Source organism: Homarus americanus, unplaced genomic scaffold, assembly GCF_018991925.1.
Source record: "Homarus americanus isolate GMGI-L3 unplaced genomic scaffold, GMGI_Hamer_2.0 scaffold2539, whole genome shotgun sequence".
In the NCBI taxonomy this organism is placed as follows: Eukaryota; Metazoa; Arthropoda; class Malacostraca; order Decapoda; family Nephropidae; genus Homarus; species Homarus americanus.
In genome coordinates, this window is record NW_024725489.1 from 7,415,065 (window position 1) to 7,438,212 (window position 23,148).

The following is a 23,148-nucleotide window of genomic DNA, read 5'->3' on the forward strand; positions in this document are numbered from 1 at the left end:
TTCCCTCACTTCCTGTCCATATATCCTCCCTCCTTCCCTCACTTCCTGCCCATATATCCTCCCTCCTTCCCTCACTGCCTGCCCATCTATCATCCCTCCATCTCTCACTTCCTGCTCACCTATCATCCCTCTCTACCTTCCCTCCCTCTCAGCCCACCTCTCATCTCTCACCTCACACCGACAGCGTTACATCTCTGCACCATATCAATAAACTCGGTCCTGGTGCCTGAGCGAGATTCCAGCTGGTAGGAAACTGGTTGGTAGCGCTGCCACCAGGGGTACCCGTCCTCTGAAGCCAACACGTGTTCCATGGGCGGCGACACCTGTCAACCACACACGTGTACTATATTAGTAGGTGGAATATAAAACAACACCTGTCACACACACATACACACACGCTTGGTAACACTTTTCACTCACACACACACACACACACACTTGGCAACACCTGGGTTCATACAAAGGAGTGTTAGTTATAAGACTAGCGAGGTCACCTTAAGACTATATCTTGCGCTTGTGAAACCTCACCTGGATTACGCAGTTCAATTCTGGTCACCGTATTATAAAATGGATATAGAATCCTTGGAAAGAATTCACAGGAGAATAACAAGACTAATCCCGGGCATTAGGAACCTTGAGTATAGAGACAGATTAAAGCATCTTAATTTGCACTCCCTCGAGAGACGTAGAGCGAGGGGCGTCATGATAGAGGTGTATAAATGGAAGTCAGGGCTAAACAAAGGGGACATTATAAAGGTACTCAAACTTTCCAACCAAGAGCGAACTCGTAACATTGGTATTAAATTAGACAAATTTAGATATAGGCCCGAAATAGGTAAATATTGGTTTGGAAACAGCGTAGTGGATGAATGGAAAAAGTTACCAAATGTCATCATTAACTCGAATACGCTGGATAGCTCCAAACATAGGTTGGATGCTTATATGAGCAATAGAGGTTGGGTGAAAATGGGACTGTCCAGTATGGGCCAATAGCCCCTCTGCAGTTTCCACCATTCTTATGTTCTTATGTTCTTATGTTCGCACGTGCATATTAGTAGGTGGAATATAAGACAACACCTGTCACACACACACACACACACACACTTGGCAACACCTGTCTGTATTACCCTTGCCTTATAGGCGGAAGCATTTATATAAATGAGTTAATTACATTAGACTTATATACTCCATCATCCCCTGTAACTTTCCACTAGCTATGAGGTAGCATGTTCAAAGCACGTGATAAGGTGTGCCCACGGGAAGTCACATCACTTAGTGCTGAGCTTAAGGATTAAGTGACGTCTCAGGGAGACGTCATTGAGAGCCATTGTGGATGGTTCTGTTTTCCCTCGAGGGAGGACGTCCGATATATTTCCGTTCTTCCCTCAATGGGTCCCTACTCACCTTACTCAACTATCTCATCAACAGGACGTACTTAGCAGAGCTATTTAACATAGCCTTCGTCTGCATTTAACACTCATAGCTACAGTGGTTAAATTACGGTGATAATCATTTTGGAAAGTGTACAATCAAAGACAAAAGTCGTGTCGTGGTTTTGTCAGAAGATTAAATATAACTCGTGAAGCATTATGAGAGCTCCCTACCACAAGGCAGAGTGCACCAAAAGTTTAGCCCTTCGGCATATGTTTACACCAAATTTCACGACACGACTTTTGTCTTTCATTGTATACATAAAACCTTTTATAATAAATACAAACAAGGAACATAATGGATTTCACTACAGAAGATCCAATAAACTTTGATCTATATTTTAGTTTGTCTAAAATATAAGGTAACGTGCTTCACAAGTGATTGCTACAAGTGGTGACAACCCAGGAAGGTTGTTACACATATGGCAGTTTCACAAGTAACTGTTATATTCACAGTAACAGTCACCTCAACAGAGACACAGTTGGTAAAAGAAGAGATATCATGTTCTCCCCATTACTGTGGCATACTGTTACATCTGTTACTAAGAGAAGTAATTCGTTATATGTCAACTACTCACGTGTATATTAATAGGTGGAATATAAGACAACAGCTGTCAACGCATACACACACTTGGCAACACCTGTCACACACACACACACTTGACAACATCTGTTAAACACACACGTGGCAACACCTGTTAAACACACACACACACACACACACTCACTCTTGGCAACACCTGTCAACAACTCATCAGTAAGTCTCAATAAAAATACCAACATTATCAAAATCCTTTCATTAAAAACTGATCAGTTTAAACCCCGGTAGATTAATAAAAATTCAACTTTAAAAATAAGTCTTGAAAAATAAGCACAATAAAATATCGTCTGCTTGTCAGTCTGTATCTTGTGTGTGTGTGTGCGTGTGCCTGTGTGTGAGTGTGTGTCACCCACCTGGACAGCACAGTAGCCGGCCTGACCCAGGAATCTCTCACACTCGGCAGCAATGTCAGACCACTTCCACTCAAACAGGTGAACGATGGTCTGGCGTTCGTCACAGGTGGGCGTGTCGTAACCTATCGCCAAGACCACGCCCACTGCCGCCACTAACATCAACCTGAAACATCAACATCATAAATATCTCCATAATGTATATAGTGCAGGTATATAAACAATGTAAACATATAGTACTCTCTCCACCTTCCTCTCTTCCACTTTACAAATTTCCGCTATATCCACATCTCCATCACCTCCCCCCTCTCTCTCACACACACACCCTGCCTTCCTTCCTTCTCCTCTGCCTGCTTCACCGCCTGGCCTCCTCCTCCCCACTCCACCAAGATGCACTGTTTTCCTATTTGTAAACAGCGCACCATAAAGGGCTGGCATGACGCTCTCACCCCCTGCTGCCGCCTCTACACCTCACACACTCTCTACGATACACACAGATATTTATTTAGTAAATTCGCCATACAAGTACACTGTGTTGGCTGCCTGTGTGTCGTGGTGTTTATATATCCAGGTGATGTGTGAAGCAACCAACACTGATTGACGGCTGAGAAGATTCACTCCCCATGTGTGTGTTTCCTTGTCGTGTAACCACTGATTGCCTCGTTAGCCACTTTACGGTACTATGGGTGGTACTTGTCTCCTGTACAGTCACCCAAAAAAGTCCTGTCGCGAACCATGAACCCCGAGATTCAGACTCTTGAATTCGAAGCATTTATGGACAGAATAATGTCTCAGTGTCTACTGCTTCGGGTTCACGAGTCTGAATCGTGGTTCGCGACAGGACTTTTTTGGGTGACTGTATCTGTACGTGAAACTGTATTTGTATTTGTGTCATGGCGGTGCTGGGGACATTTTTACCTTTACCTGCCTTATTTATTTAATGGCCACCCACTATAGGTGGCCAAGGTGGGTGAAGAGGGCCAGTGGCCTCTGTAGGATCCCTCCATTGCTCTTGAGAGTATCGTCAAGGCCTATTTTGAAGCCCAGTACATGGCACTGTCAACCAGCCCAAGCTGTGGAAGCTTGGGCTGGTTGACAGTGCCATAGTTCTATCAGCCTCTGCGTGAAAAAGTATTTCCTTATGATGGTTCTGCATGATAATTTGACGAGCTGGTAGTTATTTTCACTCGTATTGGTGCTGCGTGACATCACAAACAAGTGTCCCGGGTTCACGTTTTCCATCACGTTGATGATTTTGAATGTATCATTAAGATCTGCCCAGGTGTGTCTTGTCTGGGGGTTTGTTAGTCCTAAGGCCCTCAGTCAATTTGGATAAACGAGATGACATAGTTCCGGAATCATATTGGTCGCTCTGTGTTGCAGCTTTTCTGGGAATAGTAGATCTATCTGGAGGTAGAATTTCCATGCCTGAGGCTGTATACATTAATCCAGACTGGGACTTACTTGAGATTTGAAGGAGCATTTTCCTATCTTTGTATTGAAAGGTACGCTTTATAATTCCCAGATCTCGGTTTACTTTCTTCACTTGTTGCGCCGCCGTCACTGACTGATCTATCACAACGCCAAGATCTTTCTTCTTAAGTCAGGTTAGCTCGGGTTAGCATTGCTTAGGTTAGGTAAAGTTCAGGTTAGGTTAGGTTAGGTTAGGCTAGGTTAGGTTAAGTTAGAAAATAAGGGCAGGTGTACAGGGACGGAAAGGTGGACAGAGAGGAACAGGTGGACAGAGAGGGACAGGTGGACAGAGAGGGACAGGTAGACAGGGAGGGACAGATAGACAGGGAGGGACAGGTAGACAGGGAGGGATAGACAGACAGGGAGGGACAGGTGGACAGGGAGGGACAGGTGGACAGGGAGGGACAGGTGGATAGGAGGACAGATAGACAGGAGGGCTGGTGGTAGACAGGGGAGGGACAGACAGACAGGAGGACAGAGACAGGAGGGCCAGGTGGACAGGGAGGATAGGTGGACAGGAGACAGGTGGATAGGTGAAGGACAGGAGTGTAAACCACCATAGTGTCTCCCCATGATGGCTTCTGTGTGTGCTATGAGAGTCTGTACGGGGAGCTGTGCTTATATGGGGGCGGCTGTGTCACGCTGTGCTTCCCACCAATCACACAACCCCTCCTACCCTCCTCATTCCTTCCTCTCCCCTCCCTCACTCCTCTCCATCATTCCCTCCTCCGCTCCCTCACTCTTTTCCACCCTTCACTCTTTTCCATCCCTCATTCCTTCCTCCCGTCCCTCAACCCTTTTCATCCGTCATTCCTTTCCACCCCGCCCCTCCTTCACCCGTCCCTCCAAGCTTCTCGTCTGTTTACCTGTGTGCAGCTGACGAGTTTACAGCAGCAGCAACAGATAACACGAGGAAACACTATTCTCCCTGACCCTAATCTCCCTCGCTCTCCCTCTTTCCCTCTCCTCCCTCATCCTCCTTCCCTCTCCTCCCTTACCCTCTTTCCTTCTCCTCCCTCACCCTCCTACCTCTCCCCCCACACCTTCCTCCCCATCCGCCCTCAACCTCCTCCCCTCTCCTCCCTCAACTCTCCTCCATTACAAGAAAAAATATGTTATAAAGAGATAAGAGACAAAGTATTTATCAACACAGCCATAAATATACACAATGAACCATGTCAGGTGTGTGTGTGTCTCTCACAATTCAAATAAAATATTAATAGTGGTATAGCGAAGGGTTTAGCCACGAGACACCAATCACCATCAAAGAGCTTCTGTTGTCGACCAATGATGTAGTAGCTTGTGACAGTGACCAAATTGTCGCTATAACATGTGGTAGCGAGTGAGGCAGGTGGGAGACAACAGGTGATGGGTGATAGAGTCTCCTGCACTCACCCTCAATACGACCTTGTTATGCTACACCCCCCACCATAGCCACACCACCCCAGCCACACCTCAACCCCCACCACCCCCCATCCCAGTCACCCCTCCACCCCAGCATCACACACCCCCCCAGCCTGTACGACGCAACATACGTGTGACAACTACGGCTTTAAATACTGTTACGTGGATCATCGTTAAGTGATTCATCTCAAAAATTAACAAAGAAAAAAAGGTGTTTAATCGCTAATAATTAATACCATTATTGTGTTAAATGGCTCACTTAACAAAGCCTCTCTACACAGACAGACAGACATCCTCAGGACACCAGCAGCCACCAGGACAGTACAGGTCAGGTGCCACTGTGACCCCATAACACACATCATCTTCCTCCCCAACACGTGCATCATCAGCCTGTTGATGAGAACATGTTGTGTATATAAATATTAATTACTGGCACCTGGCGCACACACACACTAACTTTATCACACGCACATACTAACACACACAGATAATGGTTGCCCCTCGTGTAACGAGGATGGCCGGCCCAAAAGCCACCTAGGCGTGAATTTGTTTAAGGTGTAGAAGCTGTCGCCAACACAAAAACCACACCCTGAGTTAACGAGTGGCATGACCCAGTGTCAAGGAATATTCCGAGAAGACCGGATAACTCACCAACTGCACTGGCTAACCATTACCCCGGAACACGATCCGCAAATCGATTAACTTCTAGGTCCCCAATTACTGCTGGGTAGACAGGAGGCAAATGGCGAAAGAAACTTGTCCGTAGTTTCACCCTGCCTGGGAATCGAACCCGGGTACACTCTCTTGAGAGACGAGCAGGCTGACCATTACACCACAAACACACGCACACACATACTAACACTTGCATACACATAGTAATACACACACATACGCATTCTAACACACACACTAACACACACATACACACAAACTAACACACACACACACACACACACACACACACACACACACACACACACACACACACACACACACACACACACACACACACACACACACACACACACACACACACACACAAGGTCTCTCTTTCCTAAGCATGACACCATTATGTCCCGCCCAAATGAGATAAGAAAACTGTTAAGGATATTCAGAAAAATATATAAGAGAACATGCAGTTATGAATGACGTATCCAAGAAAAATGTACAAAACTCTGATAATAGTGACGATAGCGGGAAGTTTTATAATTACGTAAGAAAATGAACAGGAAAATACAATTCTTAGTTGAGAGATTTATATAATGCTCCGGATGAGGCTTAAATAGGCTATGGCTTTATATTTATAAACAATGAAGTGATCATGTATTATATTTCTGCACTTCGAGAATAATTCGTATAGATTCACAGTTTGTATACCTGACCAGTCTATGTGCTAAATATGAACTTGTATGGCGCCTTTCTAAGTATATAATTAATTATAAACTGAATATTCTTAAAGATGTCAACTCCGAATTTAAACTTATATTTTTTTGGTGATTAGACAAAAAATATATCTAGCACGTCACTAAAGAATATTGTTAAGATCCTCTTCCTTCACCGCTTACCCAGCTTCCACCACGGGTTACTAGCGGCCAGGGTCGTATGTACAGAAGCAGTAGATATCTCAAGTGTTGTCGAATTACCACTGGCTGTCCCGCCAGTCTCCGGTAATTTCCCGACGATCGGTATCAGTGTACAGACAAACAACAGGCAGGTAGATTTCCACCAGGTCAGTGAAACATACTCGTGCACTGTAGTCTTGTTTAATAAACACTAAATCTTCACAACACTGTTAACAGGGTAATGTCTTCACAGCTGGACTTCTCACTTCGAATATATAGTTAGCACACTACCAGTGTACAATTCCTTAGTCTTCTCACTTTATGTTAATCACAACAATTCCACAATACTTGCACAAAAAATGTCTTCAGTTGTTCTGCATGGTCATTCACACCAGGGAGTGACAGTTGGGCAAAAAGTTGCACCCAATTGCTTGGGTTGGATTATTTGTCTATCGGCCACGCTAATTCTGAATATGTTTGAGTTTTTTACATCATTGCATTAAAAGGTTTGTGGATATTTTTGGGTTTGGCATGAAAAACGCGAAAAAACTGTAAATAATAAAGGGACTGGCAATGTGGCACAACCTGTTAAAATCAAGTTATTGAATTGGATTATTCGACTACTGTGTACACTGGTTCATAATATGCTATTGTTTCACAACTCAATGCGCTACAAATTATGCCGATATTTTTGCTGCAAGTCACCACATACGTCTCTCCACTTTCTTCCAGTTAGTCACTTTAGACTTGTCCCTTTCAGTTATGATGTTGTCTGCAGCTCTGATGGTGTTTGCGATGTGAGCCACTGCATCATTGGATACCTTGAACCTGTCAGCAGTTTCTCCGATCCTGTCCTCGGCTTCTTTCTCCCTTTTCCTTTTCTCTGATCTTGCTCTCCTGTCGACCATAGCCTTGAACTCATTGTCATTGACATCCTTATAATCACTATCTTCCTGAGCACTGTCATCCACTGCCGACACTTTACACGACATCCTCTCCATCTCCTCCTTACTCTTTGACCTCATCTTCTCAGTTTTCCTCTCTTCCTCAGCCCTTTTCTTTGCCCTCTTCGCTTCCTTCTCCCTCTCTTCTTTCAGCTTGGCAGTCACAATTTTGTCAACGCCATCAATGCAGCCCTCCCTTCCCGGTTTCCTCTGGGCTGCCAGGAAGCTTTTCTCTCGCTCGTGCACTTTGCTGTCGTCTGCCACATCAAACAACTTCTCAGCTATATCCTCGAACCTCATCTTCAGCTTCCCGTTCTTCGTTTTCTTCCTTTTCTGTTTCTGTCCATTTCCCTTCATCATCATCGTCTCCCTCCGCATCCTCCACAGGTCGTGGACTCTCATTTTCACCCTGATTTCAGAGATAGTGGGGACAGTGGCCTTCCTATACACATCCAGTACCTTCTCAGTCACCTTGTTGGTGACATCCATATAATCAAAAGCATTTGTTCTTCTCCTTAACCTCTCGTTTTCTGCTTCATAAGCCAGGGCACTTCCAACTTCCTTGTTCAGAGGCAACTTGTTAGATGGCAGAGGCATCCGAACCCCGAACACCTTATTGTTACCCTGGCGCAGCTGAGTGTTGCTAATCTTAGGACGACCCATCTTGGTGGCGGCCCTTTGAACTAACTGCAAAACAACACAGAAAAACAACTTTCAGCACTTCAATATCACCACCTATTGAACAATATTTTATTCAAAAGTACGGACTGAGATTTTGTCCTTAACTGTCCAAGTCAAGCTACTTGGGCTGAATTCGTTGATCAGTCCTGGGACGAATATTACCATCGGCGTGAATAGATTCCGTGGAATAAATTCAGGGCATTCCCGTCCAGGGAGCCTCAACAAACTCTGTAAATATTGCCATTTGCCTGCCATTGGCACATATACGGAGTTTGGTAATGTTCCATGAGCGGGAATGTCCTGAATTCATTCCACGGAATCTATCCACGCCGTTGGTAATATTGGGCCCTGGTTTTCGAAATATACGTATGTGGTGACTTGCAGCAAAAATATCGGCATAATTTGTAGCGCATTGAGTTGTAAAACAATAGCATATTATGAACCAGTGTACACAGTAGTCGAATAATCCAATTCAATAACTTGATTTTAACAGGTTGTGCCACATTGCCAGTCCTTTATTATTTACAGTTTTTTTGCGTTTTTCATGCCAAACCCAAAAGTATCCACAAACCTTCTAATGCAATGATGTAAAAAACTCAAACATATTCGGAATTAGCGTGGCCGATAAACAAATAATCCAACCCAAGCAATTAGATTTTGAAAACTTTTGCCAAACTGTCACTCCCTAGTGTACACTAAGAATGGAAGCTATTGACTGACTCCTGGTTGGTTGGTGACAGGAGAGAAGAGAGCATTAGATCTGAGGGTGCAAGAAGGTACATTACAACGTAAAGCTCCAGAAGTGAAATATAGGAGAGACTGACTCTATGCCACCCACGGGTGTTTATATGTGGTTCGTCAGATGCCCAGGGCATTCTAGCGATGTCCAGATGCTGGGTGTCGGACCGAGACACGCCTGGAGAATTCTAGAATGATCTAGGCTTACAATAATAAGTAAATCATAACGAAAATGATGCAAGGCATTCTATAATATTCTTACATAATTAATGCATCAATATATACACGAAAATAACTGCTGCATGGGACAGAACACAATCAAAACACCTAGTTTACAAAACTGTAATACGAAATTATGCCTTGGCATAACAATAATATGATTTAAACTAGACGTCTTCCGTTGAATCTCATTACTGTGGCAGCAACAAGTTGACAAGATTGTGAAAACTTGATAAATAACCCAAAGGAAATGTCTTGTTAAATTGATCAGTTATGATACTAATAAGACGTGTCGTCTTAGTACGTTTTATTTTATCATTAATTTTGTCCACAGTTTTTCATATAATAATAACAGTAATAATATAAAGTAAACCCTTCATTCAAGTTTACAAATGTTTTGATATGTGTTTTGATATGTATGTAAGGATTGACACCATCTACGTGCGATATGTTTTCCCATGTTGAGATGGGGGCTTGTCTTTGGCAGCGCTCGGTTGCCAGTCACCAGCTGACGCTGTTAGAATAAAGTCTACAAAGAACGTGGTCTATGACTCAAATCTCTCACATGGCGCAGTGAGTAGGATATGTCGGGGCCCGACACGCCATTACAACCCTGACAAGAACGCTGACATGGCCCCTACACGTCCACGATTCTCGACGCCCTCAAGGGGACGCCAGGAATTCTCTACACCCGCTGGGAACACCACGTGCGTCCAGCAGCAGGCCATGAGTGCATTGATGGCTCAGATGGCATCTCTAGTTGCTGGCGGTGGTCATGCTTCTATGCCGGTCATGAAGCCCTCAGCAGCTGTCGCACCAGAGAAGTGTGAGGCAGAAATGCCAGCAGCTGCGTTTAGGACATGGAGGCGGTCCATGGAGTCATGGGTGCTGTTGAACCGGTGGTCACAACTGGTGGCCACACTCCACATTCGCCTGAACTGCATCCCTGCACTCCAAAGGGTGATTGACTCGAGATACCCCAGCGGTCAGTGGGAGCAGCTCTCGCCCAAAAAAGCCCTGGACGCCATCAGTGGAATGGTTCTTCAATCTTCAAACCAAGCTGTGAAATGGAACGAGTTTTTCAACAGCAAACAAGGTGAAGAGGAGCCCATGAAAAGGTATTTTCAAGGATGCTTCGCAGAGGCAGTGGAGTGTGAATTTAAATGTCCCACCTGTGATAACGACCTCTCTGAGTACATGCTATTACGTAAAGTTATGGTGGGCCTGAGTAACCCAGTGTTGAAAAGGGAAATTTTCCAGGGGTACTCTAGTTATAATAGTGTTGAAGTGCTTAGAAACAAATGCATGTTATTTGAGGCAGCAGTGAGAGATGCTGGTGTATTGTGTCGTACGTCTGGCCAGGCAGTGGTGGGAACAGCCGCGGAGGCAGTGGCGGTTGGTGATGACGTCACCGGTGAGTCCGAGGTAGCTGCCGCCCGACCTGGACACCCCAGTCGCGCGCACTGTGGTAACTGCGGCATGTCACATGCCTCTGGTAAAAGTAACTGCCCTGCAAGTGGGGCTACATGTCGCAATTGCTGTAAGGTTGGTCACTTCAAAAGGTGTTGTAGGAGTAAGTCAGCCCTAAGTGCTCCTGTGGATGTGTCAGGCGCTGTTACAGTGGCAACAGCCCAGCTATCCCGCCACCCCAGGTTACAAGTGTTCGTGTCCCAGGCCGGGGGCAATTCCCCCGCCACCCCTGTGCTGGCTGTAGCTGACACGGGTGCTATGGTGTGTGTGGCAGGCGCATCCCTGCTCCGGGACATCGGTTTGTGTCCGGGGCAACTTCGGGCCCGTAATGGCCTAAGGGACGTGGCAAACAAACAGCTCAAGTGTCTGGGGTCCGCCCCCTGCCGCCTCGGTGTGGACGAGGGGTCCACCGTCCAGGAGGTCTACTTCGTGCAGACAGCCAAGGCCCTCTATCTGTCATTGGAGGCCTGCAAGTGCCTCAACTTGGTGCCTGTCGACTTCCCGCTCCATAGACGTGCTGTGGCTGCCGTGAGCGATGGAGGGGCGCGGCACACTGCCGACGATCTACCTCCGAACCCTTTACCTGAGAGCAGCCTTTTCCCGCCGAGGCCAGTTGAGATACCCTTGCCTCCTTTGGAGGAGAATGTGGCCAGGCTGGAGGCATGGCTACTCACGCACTTTTCGTCTACCGCATTCAACACCAGCAGGTCCCCACTGCCAGTCATGACTGGTCCCCCTCACCGTATCCACCTGACGCCCGGCACGACCCCCTACGCCTGTCACACACCCGCTCCCGTTCCGAAACACTGGGAAGCGGAGGTGAAGGACCAGTTGGAGGAGGACGTCAGGAGAGGCGTCATCCAGCCAGTGCCTGCTGGTGAGGCTACGGAGTGGTGCGCCAGGATGGTCGTGGTGGCCAAGAAAAACGGTCAGCCCAGGCGCACTGTGGACTTCAACATGGTGTCTGGGGTGCCAGTGCACTCGTTCAAAACCGTCGCCGACGCCTTTTGGGGATTTCATCAAGTGGAGTTGGAGGAGGAGAGTAGACGCCTGACCACATTCATCACGCCGTGGGGACGTTTTCGATACTGCAGGACGCCCATGGGACATTGCTCAGCGTCAGATGCTTACACCAAGAGGTTTGATGACGCTATTCAGGATGTGCCCCGCAAGTACAAGTGCGTGGATGACACTCTCCTCTATGACTCCAGTGTGAAGGGGGCGTTCTGGCACACTTACGATTTTCTGGAGACCTGCGCTCGCACAGGTATCACGCTGAAACCAGAAAAGTTCTTGTTCTGCAGGAGAGAAGCCGAGTTTGTGGGTTTCCTCCTGGGGTGGGACCTCTACCAGCCCACTGCCCAACGTCTGTCAGCCATCAAGGACTTCCCCATGCCGGATCAGCCATCAATCACTGACATCAGGTCCTGGCATGGCTTGGTTAACCAGTTGGCTCCCTTCCTTGCCACTGCACCTGTGATGGAGCCCTTCCGTGAGCTCCTCAAGAAGCCAGTGGGCAAGCAGGTGTATTGGGACGACCAGCTGCGGCTCAAGTTTCGCCAGGCCCAGGACACCATCTGTCAGTTGGCCAGAGACGGCTTGGTGTACTACGACAAATCCAGGCCTACGGCAGCTGTCACTGATTGGAGCAGGGAGGGCATCGGCTTCGTCGTCCTGCAACAATACTGTGCCTGTGCCTCTCCAGAGACGCCCTTCTGCTGCAGAGGAGGGTGGCGGTTGGCTCTGTGTGGTAGCCGACATCTGAGCACGGCCGAGGCCGGTTATGCTGCAGTAGAAGGGGAGGCCCTGGCTGTGGTGTGGTGCCTGCGCAAGGCCAGGCTGTTCCTCCTTGGCTGCCCGAACCTCATTCTGGTGACGGACCACCGCCCCTTAGTTGGCTTGCTAGGGGACAGAGCCCTCACGGATGTGGCGAATCCGCGCCTGTTCAGGCTCAAGGAGAAGACCCTGCAGTACCGATTCACGGTCAAATACTTGCCAGGGAAGCGGAACTGTGCAGCTGACGCCCTATCCCGCTTCCCCTCCCTCAGGGCGGCGCCTGATGCGGAGGACATGGACCAAGAGGAGGACCTGTGCGCTGCAGTGTGTGCAGTCACAATCGCAGCACTGGATCAGGATGGGTGCATCACTATGGACGAAGACACAGTGTGCAAAGCGGCTGCGGACGACCCAGTGTACCAGATTCTAGTGTCGAGGGTGCTGGCGGGCGACTGGCACCCCCACAAGTCACAGGAGGTGGCCTGTCTGCGCCCGTACTTCTCGGTGAGGGACAGGTTGGCTGTGGTCAGGGGTTTGGTCACCTACACCTTTGACCAGGGCTGCGTGCGCCTTGTCATCCCCGACTCCCTCCGCCACCGGGTCGCCGTTAACCTGCATGTGGGGCACCAGGGCCTCGACTCAATGCTCAGGCGGGCCCGGCAGTCTGTCTATTGGCCTGGCATGGAGGGTGACCTGCAGTATCATCGGTCCCGGTGTGCTGCTTGCGAGACCCACGCCCCTTCCCAGCCTCCGGAGTCGTTGGTTCTGACCCCAGCGCCAGACTATCCCTTTCAACAAGTGGTGGCCGATTTGTTCCACCTGCAGGGCCGCACGTACCTAGCATATGCTGACCGACTGACAGGTTGGCTGGAGATCGCCCACTTCCCCAACGAGGCCACCTCTGGAAAAATCATCGCCAGTCTGCGGGCCTACTTCACGAGGTGGGGGGTACCTGAGCAGATCTCCACGGATGGAGGTACCAACCTTGCCAGCCTTGAGATGACAGATTTCCTCAAGTCATGGGGGGTCGAGGTGCGCCTCTCGTCGGCCCACTTCCCCCAATCCAATGGCAGGGCAGAGGCTGGGGTCAAGGCTGCCAAGAGGCTCCTCAGGGATAACACTGGGCCCGGGGGTAGCCTGGACTGCGATAGGACATCCCAGGCCCTCCTCCAGTACCTGAACACGCCTCTGCGGGGGGGTGAACAAGTCGCCCGCCCAACTTGCCACCGGCCACCAGCTCCGTGACGGCGTTCCCGTGGCCGGACAGCACTATAAGGTGGACCAGCACTGGCGGCGGGCACTTCGTATGAGGGAGGTGCGCTTGGCCGAAACCCAGGATGGGGTCCTGTCGCGGAGGGAGGTATCCCGCCAGCTGGCTCCCCTAGTCGTAGGCACGCAGGTGTGTGTGCAGGACGCAGCTACCAAGCTCTGGGACAGGACAGGCATAGTGGTGGAAGCCCGCCCTCACAGGCAGTATGCCGTCAGGTTGAGTGGCAGTGGCAGGGTGTCCATCCGCAACAGACGCCACCTGCGAAACGGCTCCACACCTGTGCCTACTACTCCGGTGGTGCACCAAGCTGTGCCTCCTGGCCCCCCTTCTGCTGTGCCCTCCGCACCCGCGCCCTCCTTCGCACCCACGGCCCCTCCCCAGTCGAGCGCGGCCAGGCCCAGGAGAGGCCGTAGGCCTCCGGGCTGGTTGACGGACTACGTGGTGTAGTGTATGTGATGTAAAATCAGTTTAGAGGGTTTTTTTTTGTTTTTTTTTCCTTTGTTTGACTGGTTTTTCCTGCATTATTGTTGTTTTTATGAATGCATTGTTTTCCTTTTGTTAGTTCAAATGTGCATTGTCATTTCCTTTTAACTTGGGGGGGAGATGTAAGATTGTACCATCGTACGATATGTTTTCCCATGTTGAGATGGGGGCTTGTCTTTGGCAGCGCCCGGTTGCCAGTCACCAGCTGACGCTGTTAGAATAAAGTCTACAAAGAACGTGGTCTATGACTCCAACCTCTCACAATATGTATACAGTATAGACAATGCAGGTATATGGTGCACTGTGCATCAACAACATATTCCAACGGAACGAAAAAACTGCATATATAGAAACCGAAAGTGAAAAAGGACCTGTGTGTATATGCTGACAATGAACCAAAGTTCTCGAGCCATTGTGAGAAGAAGGTGAATCAGGTAAATAAATAAGTAGGTCTTATAAGAAGGTAGTTCAGATGTCTAGACGGTCCGTCCTTCGTAACGATCTTCTAGAGTGGGGTGCAACTGCGGCGTTGTGTATGTGGCCAGTTGTCTAATTTCTCTTTGTGCATGTCAATTCTCTTTGTTCTGGCCACATACACACGTACAATAAGGGAGATCTCGCAACCAGGATGGAGGTGAGAAAGGAAAATCACAATGGCATTTTCTTTATATATATATATATATATATATATATATATATATATAATATTCAGAAATTTCAGAGTAATTTCAAATGCCCCGCCATGAGTGATACTGAGCGTTCAAGGTCATCTGAGGGGAGGGAGCGCTGCCTGCTCGTAGCGAGAGATTGCGGAACTAGGCCTATATGATATTAAATGTGATTTACCGAATTAATAATGATGCGATTCATGAAGTTAAGGGACTATTATTGAATTTGAAATTATTATAGATCGTTTAGCAGTCTGAATAATGTTACGGGTGTCCCAAGGAGTTATTAGTTAGGCGGAAAATATATCACGTAGGCCCAAGCTAGCGCCTTGGGGAGACGCGACGCTGGCTAGGCCCAGTCCCGGAGAGCATTCACACAGACAAGACGTTCCGCGCGTCCATCAGAAATAGTCACGTGGCCTAGTCACCTGTGCTGCGCTATTGCAGTATAACAAGTAAGTCTCATTCGATCTCAGACAGGGTTAGATAGGGCAGTGGTAAAGTAAACTAGAGCTAACAGTGAGTTCATTTCAGGGTTTCCGTCAGAACCCACTTGACTGGAGTTGACCGGAGTTGACCGGAGTTGACTGCGAGAGATTGACTGCCGTTTGAGACTGCCGTTGATGATTGAGGGTGGCGATTGTCGCCATTGGACCGATCAGTGTAGGCCTGTCACTGTTTAGCGGGGTAGCAAAGGATCTCTTGAGTGAACGAGTGCTTCCGACAACTAAAACGACGGGACCAGCATCCACAGTGGGTGATCAGTTCTTACCACTCGGGTGCACAACACCACATGTCCCGAGCAGCTTAGTGAAACCCTCTTGCTAACGGGAAGCTAAAGTTTCTCTCAACTGTACAAGGTCTGATTGGCTCACTCCCTTCCGCTTTATGGACGCACTGGGAGTACACTGAGGCTATCTGAGTAAACTAATGGTCACACACTGAGACCGTGAGTCTAGGTCTCTAGGAGATACCTAGAGGAACATCTTCCCTCCCTTATTACGGGTGTAGTTAACACCATTCCTCAGACTGATATTATCTTGACGTGTGTAGTTTAATAGTCCTAAATAATTTTGATAGTATTGTTTTTGAATGTTTGTGCCATTAAGTGGAACCAGAGTGATCCTGTGATTTGATTCTTTTAATGCATCTAATTGTTCTTCATAATTCTGATCTCAGGTATAACCTTGTTCCCCAGAGTAGTGGTTAAGTTAGGTTAGGAAGTGTGCATCTGTTGGGGTGCTATAATTTTGTTGAAAGCCCTTAAGGCCTATTCATTGTAGAGTATTTAATTTCTTATTTTTTATTACCATTTCCTCAGTGACTGATATTATTTTGTTGAAAGCCCTTAAGGCCTATTCATTGTAGAGTATTTAATTTCTTATTTTTTATTACCATTTCCTCAGTGACTGATATTATTTTGTTGAAAGCCCTTAAGGCCTATTCATTGTAGAGTAGTTAATTTCTTATTTTTAATACCATTTCCTAAGTGACTGATATTATTTTGTGAAAGCCCTTAAGGCCTGTTCATGTGTGCAAGCAACATTTCTTAATACTTCAAATTTATTGTTGCCTGTGTTTCTAATAATTTCTATATCATGTATAACTTTTATTCCCCAGAGTAGTGTTTTAAGTTTAAGTTAAGAGGTGCGCATATTGGTGTACCATTATTTGATTGTGTTTGTAGTGTTGGAGGGAATATAAGTGTCTAAATTTTACAGTGTGTCTCATTCATCCCAGTCACAGACGCTATCCTTCCACGGGTCACGGACAATTCATTTTGTTTAGTAGATTTAAGTGTTCTTGTGCTGGTTCGGGATTTTTCTCAAAGGGGCGCTTCCACTGCCATTACCATCTATTAATTTTTAATAAACCCCAAGTCAAGTGAGAAATTAAAGTCCAGTAAATTCCGACCGGTTACAAATGGTAGCAGAGCGTAGTTTTTAATGTCGTGACTGATAGTACTGTGGTTGGGATAATGAACGCCATCATGTGTTGGTTAGTAATGGTAGGGATTGAACTCGCACTGATGACAAGTTTGGAACCACGCAGGCTTGATAGAATTAATTCTATAAGATGTTTTGCCAATATTCTTTAAAATTTAGCGTATTAATGAAATTCATATTGCATATCTGACAAAAAGGTAAGTTACCCAGGTGCTACAAAGGCGAAGGTAATAGACAAATAAATGACGACACGGCAACATTAGCCATGGACGGGCTGACATCAAGTGATCAGGAAATAGACGTGTCCCTCCTTCTGTACCACGACCCGTTCAAATGTATTAAACTTTTCTTATTATTTATTGTCCCTGTAACCCCGTTGCTATATATTATGGCTCGAAATTAGGAAAACTGAGTTTTCATGGACAGTCCAAAAGTATCCAGAAAGTCGCTAGATTTCTGTGGATATCTCTAGATTTGCGACAAGTCGCAAATCGCTCTAAAATGTCGCTAGAAAAAAACAAAAAGCTCTAGATCTAGCTACAAAGTCGCTAAGTTGGCAACTCTGGCGCCCTCACTCAAAATAGGCCAGGAGTCCACCTACTTCTATTCCGATGAATTAATTTACTGTACACTCTGACGTTGAAACTGAGACTATAAACTCAGTTTCATTCCCTACTATTATCTTCACTAACAATGCTCTGACTCAGCTATCAAAAGCAAAATTAAATTGATTACAAAGGGTTGGATGGCAACAGGTCCCAACATACAGCGTCTGCTACGAAATCCGTGGATTATATTCAAAGTTCCCTACAAACAAAGACGGGGAAACAGAGAAAACGGGGGACGTTTCCACTGGGGGACTCAGAAGGTTTTGTGGACGTTTGAGCGTAATATGAATCCTTAAGGTTTTCAGGTTCGCCATTATCACGATCATGACATGGGGGGGATAGCTTGTTCAGGGCCTCTGTACAAATATTTTCAAACTTCATCTTGTCGTGTGTTTTCCTACTCTCAGCTTCTTCCGACTGGCTCTCAGAGACTCCATAAACTATTATGTTGTTCCTGCTTTGGAAACGTTCTAGTTGTTCCTCCTCTCCCATAACAGTAGGTCTGCTAGTTGCCATCTCTTTGACACACTTCTTCAGAGTCCCTAGCAGCTGTAGACCGATCGGCTCATTAACCGCTTGGTACAGTAAAAGTATAAAAGTAGAAGTTTTACAATCATCTTATCACTTCGACTATTGATATATTCTAAGGTTTGATTTAGATGAAGTTTGTAAATTGAAGACTGTGGCGAGTGGACCTGGGCTAGGCTTTATTAAGTGTAATGTTGTAGTGGAAATTTTTCCCTACCACTACAACTGCCGTTTGTCGCTGACTAGCCTACCCCTTTTAGAATTCCCCGCCAACGCCTCGTGGTCTAAGGTCGGCTACTAGCGCCGCCTGCCTAACAAGCACGCAACTAGTCTCTCTTTTCTACCCAGTGCCACCAGCAAGCAACACCTCCTCCTCCGCGCCAGCCTGGCGGCTGCCGTTCCCGCCAGCGACCTTGGCGTCCTCAAGCCGCGTGTCCCTCCTCTGGGCACCCTCACCACCCAGCTCTCTCTACTCAACGCTTATTACCATGCTACCTACCCAGCAACAAGCTGCATTGTATATCCAATACAATATGTATACAGAGAGCACATTGTGAGTTTTCTTTCTCCATCCCATCCTGATTGTGAACCAAAATCTCATAACCCTACAACCTCCTCTGAGCACGCACCTCACCAACCAGTTCTCTACTCCACGCTTGTAACCACTCTGCCACTTCCCAGCACCAAGCTGCACTGTACATCCAATGCAATATGTATACAGAAAGCGCATTGTGAGTTTCCTTTCTCCAACCTATCCTGAGTGTGAGATAACATCACGAAACCCCACAATGTATCCCAACTGTCTGGCCTACTGAATCCACTTGCATCAAACGTTAAGACGAGGGGTTTAACAGTCACAGCTAAACTCTACAACCATAACTACATCAATTACCCTCATTATAATGTTAAAATCTTGATGGACGAGTGTACTGTACTGACTAACCTCAATTCTCACCCTGGGGAAGGTATTCAATGTCAAGGTAATTTGCTTTAGTTTGTCTTGAACCAAAGAGTTCAAAGAAAACCAACGCTTTCACAGAAAATGGTCAAAATTTATGATAAAGTTAAGAAAATAACCACTTCATATATACTTGTATTTTATTGGGAAAGAGAAAATAACTGGGTCTTTATACATGCTGAACTGTATACCTGCGTTGTCTTTATACATGTTGTCTTTATACATGTTGAAGTTGTTGAACTTTATATTTGCGTTCTTTATATACATGTTGAACTGTATATGCGTTGAACTATATACATGTTGGACTATATACCTGCATTATCTATATACATGTTGAACTGTATACCTGCGTTGTCTACATACATGTTGAACTATATACCTGCGTTATCTATTTACATGTTGAACTATATACCTGCGTTGTATATATACATGTTGAACTGTATACCTGCGTTGTATATATACATGTTGGACTATATACCTGCATTATCTATATACATGTTGAACTGTATACCTGCGTTGCATATATACATGTTAAACTATATACCTGCGTTATCTATATACATGTTGAACTGTATACCTGCGTTGTATATATACATGTTGAACTATATACCTGCGTTATCTATATACATGTTGAACTGTATACCTGCGTTGTATACATACATGTTGAACTATATACCTGCATTGTCTATATACATTTTGGACTATATACCTGCATTCTTTATATACACGTTGAACCATATACCTGTAATGTCTCTATACTGTTGAACGAAGTTGTGGGTGGAGGAATATGGAGAGCACAGAGTGCCCACCCAGTTGAGTTATTATTTTATTTTTTTTATCATTTTTTTTTTTGGGGGGGGCGGTAAGTCCCCCTTCACAAAAGTGTTTGAAATCTGATCTATATCACGGGCTTTTTTGAGGTCTCTTGGCAGCCATGTGCACTTGATATTAACATATATTCTGAGGTTAATAAAAATTACTTTTTACTATTGTTATGTACTTATGTTTTCCTCAGTTATCCCATTAAGTGTCTCGTTTTCTCTTGACACCCTATAATCCTATAATCACTGTGAAAGTTAAAGTCTTCTTAAGTTTGTGATATATGTTTTGTTATTCTGATTTGTGATGTTTTAGTAACTGATATGATTAAAGAACATCATTATGAACGCCCGGTAAGGAGATTAACCTGCCTCGTCAACTCGATACAGTTTATTTCGATCAAACCTGTCAAATACAAATAATCAATTTACAAGAGGGAAACTGAAGGTTCAGTGACATATCATATATGAATACATTCACCCAATATTAGCACAAGTGAGTACATTATCTTAATAGGAAACACAACATAAGCTGCATATAGTCAAGAAGTTACTCAATTAATATTCTTCACGTCCACAATGAAACACAATATTTTTTCCACACTTACGTGTTGCAGGTTTGGCTTGGACCAGAGAGCCTTTGGTGAGTTTAAGGCGATCAGTTGCTAGGTACTGCCGTATGTTATCGTCCAGGGGCCTGGCCCGCCTGGGTGAACGTCAAGTGAATTCAGCATATACACGCCTTGTTCCTCATTAAGACACGAGCTGACTCGCCAGCGTCTAGTCGCGTAGTACATAACAAAATTAATTCCTATCACTCCCCATTACTTTCACTACTCTTATCACTCCGATGATTACCGCTGTCCAGCGGTAAAAATTAGTATATGATTTTGTGAAACAGTTTTCAATGTGAGAATATTGCAGTGGTTTAAATGAAGAATGTAAACAAAACGTGGATAAGTTAGTGAAATCGTATTGGAACATGGAGAAGAAGCTCTCTCTCTCTCTCTCTCTCTCTGGATATTATTGGTGAAGGACATTGTATTTTGTATCGTGAAAAAACCCAGAGGTTACAAGGGTATTCCAGTGTTTTCTGGTAGAAATAAGATATTGTAATCTATGTGTGAAGCATATTTGTAAAGTAGAGAGAGAGCATATTGTTGTATTAAGATATAAGCCTGATATTAATGTAAACTTTGTGGAAGCTATCAGCACGTGTGGAACCATTATTGTTTAATATACTTTTTATGTAAATGCTCTATTTCCCTATCCTGATTATACATATGTTACAGCATAAGGGAGACTGTGACACTATACAGAAAGACCTGAGTACAACGCTGCATTAAAGAAAAGGTATTGGAATTTTCTGATGAAAAGGAGGGTCCGTGTATCATGGTCACGTTTGTGCAGTTTGTCCGTTCAACACTTAATTATTCATATTACGCTACAGCGCCCACAAAACATGTGAAACGTTTGAGTTTGCCAGTAGAGATGTCCGTTCTCTATTCACTTCAGGATGTTTTAGTCCTTCGGTTTCCTTTTGTGTACTCGCTTAGGGACTCGGGTATTATTTAAAATTTTCAGGATGCTCAGGGAATTTTAAATTATGAGCGAATAAATTTATTGTACAGTCAAGACCTTAGATCCAGCCAGGCAAGGGTACAGGGAGAGAGTATGTTTTTGAAGAGCTCCAAGTGGTGTAAAATTAAATTAAAGGGAGGGGACTTATATCGTAGGGTGTATCTACGGATCCCCAAACTGTGGCCCACTAAATCAAAGGAACTTAAGAGCCTTAATAGACAACGCGGCAATGCTCAACCCTAGCCACCTCCTTATCATGGGGAACTTTAACTATGGCGACATCGACTGGAGAAACGAGTCCACCCCAAATGACTTGAATAACCCTGCTACTCTTTTTGTAGAAACTCTGAGAGATAATTTTCTGTTCCAACATGTTAGAGACCCGACACATTACAGAGGGGAGCAAACACCCAAGCCAGTAGACCTCATCATAACAAACGAGGAGGGTATGGTGGCCAAACTGGAACACCTTGCCCCAGTTGGCACCAGTCACCATATAGTGTTGTCATTCAGATTTAACTGTTTCCTAGTTCAGGATAAGGCCAGGCTAAGGTGCAAATATTAAAAGGGAAATTAAAATGGGATGAGGGAAGAGATGAGGGGTATCAGCTGGCCTGACTCGTCAAGGCACAAGAACGCACACACTATGCTGAATATTATAACTAGCAAAGTGACCCATTTGATCGATAAATATATATATACCCAAGACTAAACCCAGTGCCTCTAGGAAAACGAGGGTATCCCTACACATGAACCACGCGGCAGTCGATAAAGTACAGAAGAAAATCCAGAAATTCAAGGCGTGGGTTGGATCAAACGATGAGCAGGACAAGAAGATGTATACAAGAGCCAGAAACCAAGCAAAGACAGAGTGTAGAAGAACTGAAAAGGAGTTCCAGAGGCTGGTTGCAAGCGAGGTCAAGTCAAACCCAAAGGCGTTTTACCGCTATGCAAAGTCGAAATTAAAAACGCGAGTAGGAGTATCAGACCTGAGGCTTGAAGATGGAAGTTACGCAGATTCTGACCAGGATAAAGCTAAGGCATTGAACAGCTTCTTTTCCTCGGTGTTCACAAGGGAGGATGCGATTAATCTTCCTGTGTTTGAGGACAGAAGGGTCCACACAATGCTGACCCACATTGTGTTCACAGAAGAGGGTATTAGAAATAAACTGTCAAAGCTAAAGGTCCATAAGAGTCCCAGCCCTGACATGGTGCATCCTAGAGTGCTAAGAGAGTTGTACAACGAGCTTGCCGAGCCCCTGAAGATCCTGTTTTGTAAATGCCTGGATGAACAAAAGGTCCCCAGTGAATGGAAAGTGGCTTATGTGAGTCCTATCTTCAAGAAGGGCGATCGTCACTCCACGAACAACTATAGACCGGTGAGCCTGACCAGCATAATATGTAGAGTACTTGAGAGTATTATCAGAGATGTCGCAATGAAACATCTACTACGAAACAACCTTGTATAGGATTGCCAACACGGTTTTGTGCCGGGGCGCTCCTGCTTAACACAATTGCTCAAGGTATTGGATATTTGGACCCATATTCTGGAACGGGGTGGAAATATCGACAATATTTACTTAGATTTTGCCAAGGCTTTCTACAGTGTACCCCACGAAAGGCTGAAAATCAACTGGAAG

General features: G+C 45.7%; 1 protein-coding gene across 1 annotated transcript; it reads right to left on the reverse strand.

Moving 5' to 3' along the window:
• Positions 1–149: 149 nt before the first annotated feature.
• On the reverse strand, positions 150–18,115 carry LOC121865126 (alpha-amylase-like). Its single transcript, XM_042364452.1, has 3 exons — positions 18,000–18,115; positions 2,385–2,547; positions 150–323 (listed from the first exon to the last, which is right to left on the reverse strand). The coding sequence occupies exons 1-3, from the start codon at positions 18,113–18,115 to the stop codon at positions 168–170; spliced, it is 435 nt and encodes a 144-aa protein (XP_042220386.1). The 3' UTR covers positions 150–167.
• Positions 18,116–23,148: the final 5,033 nt, after the last annotated feature.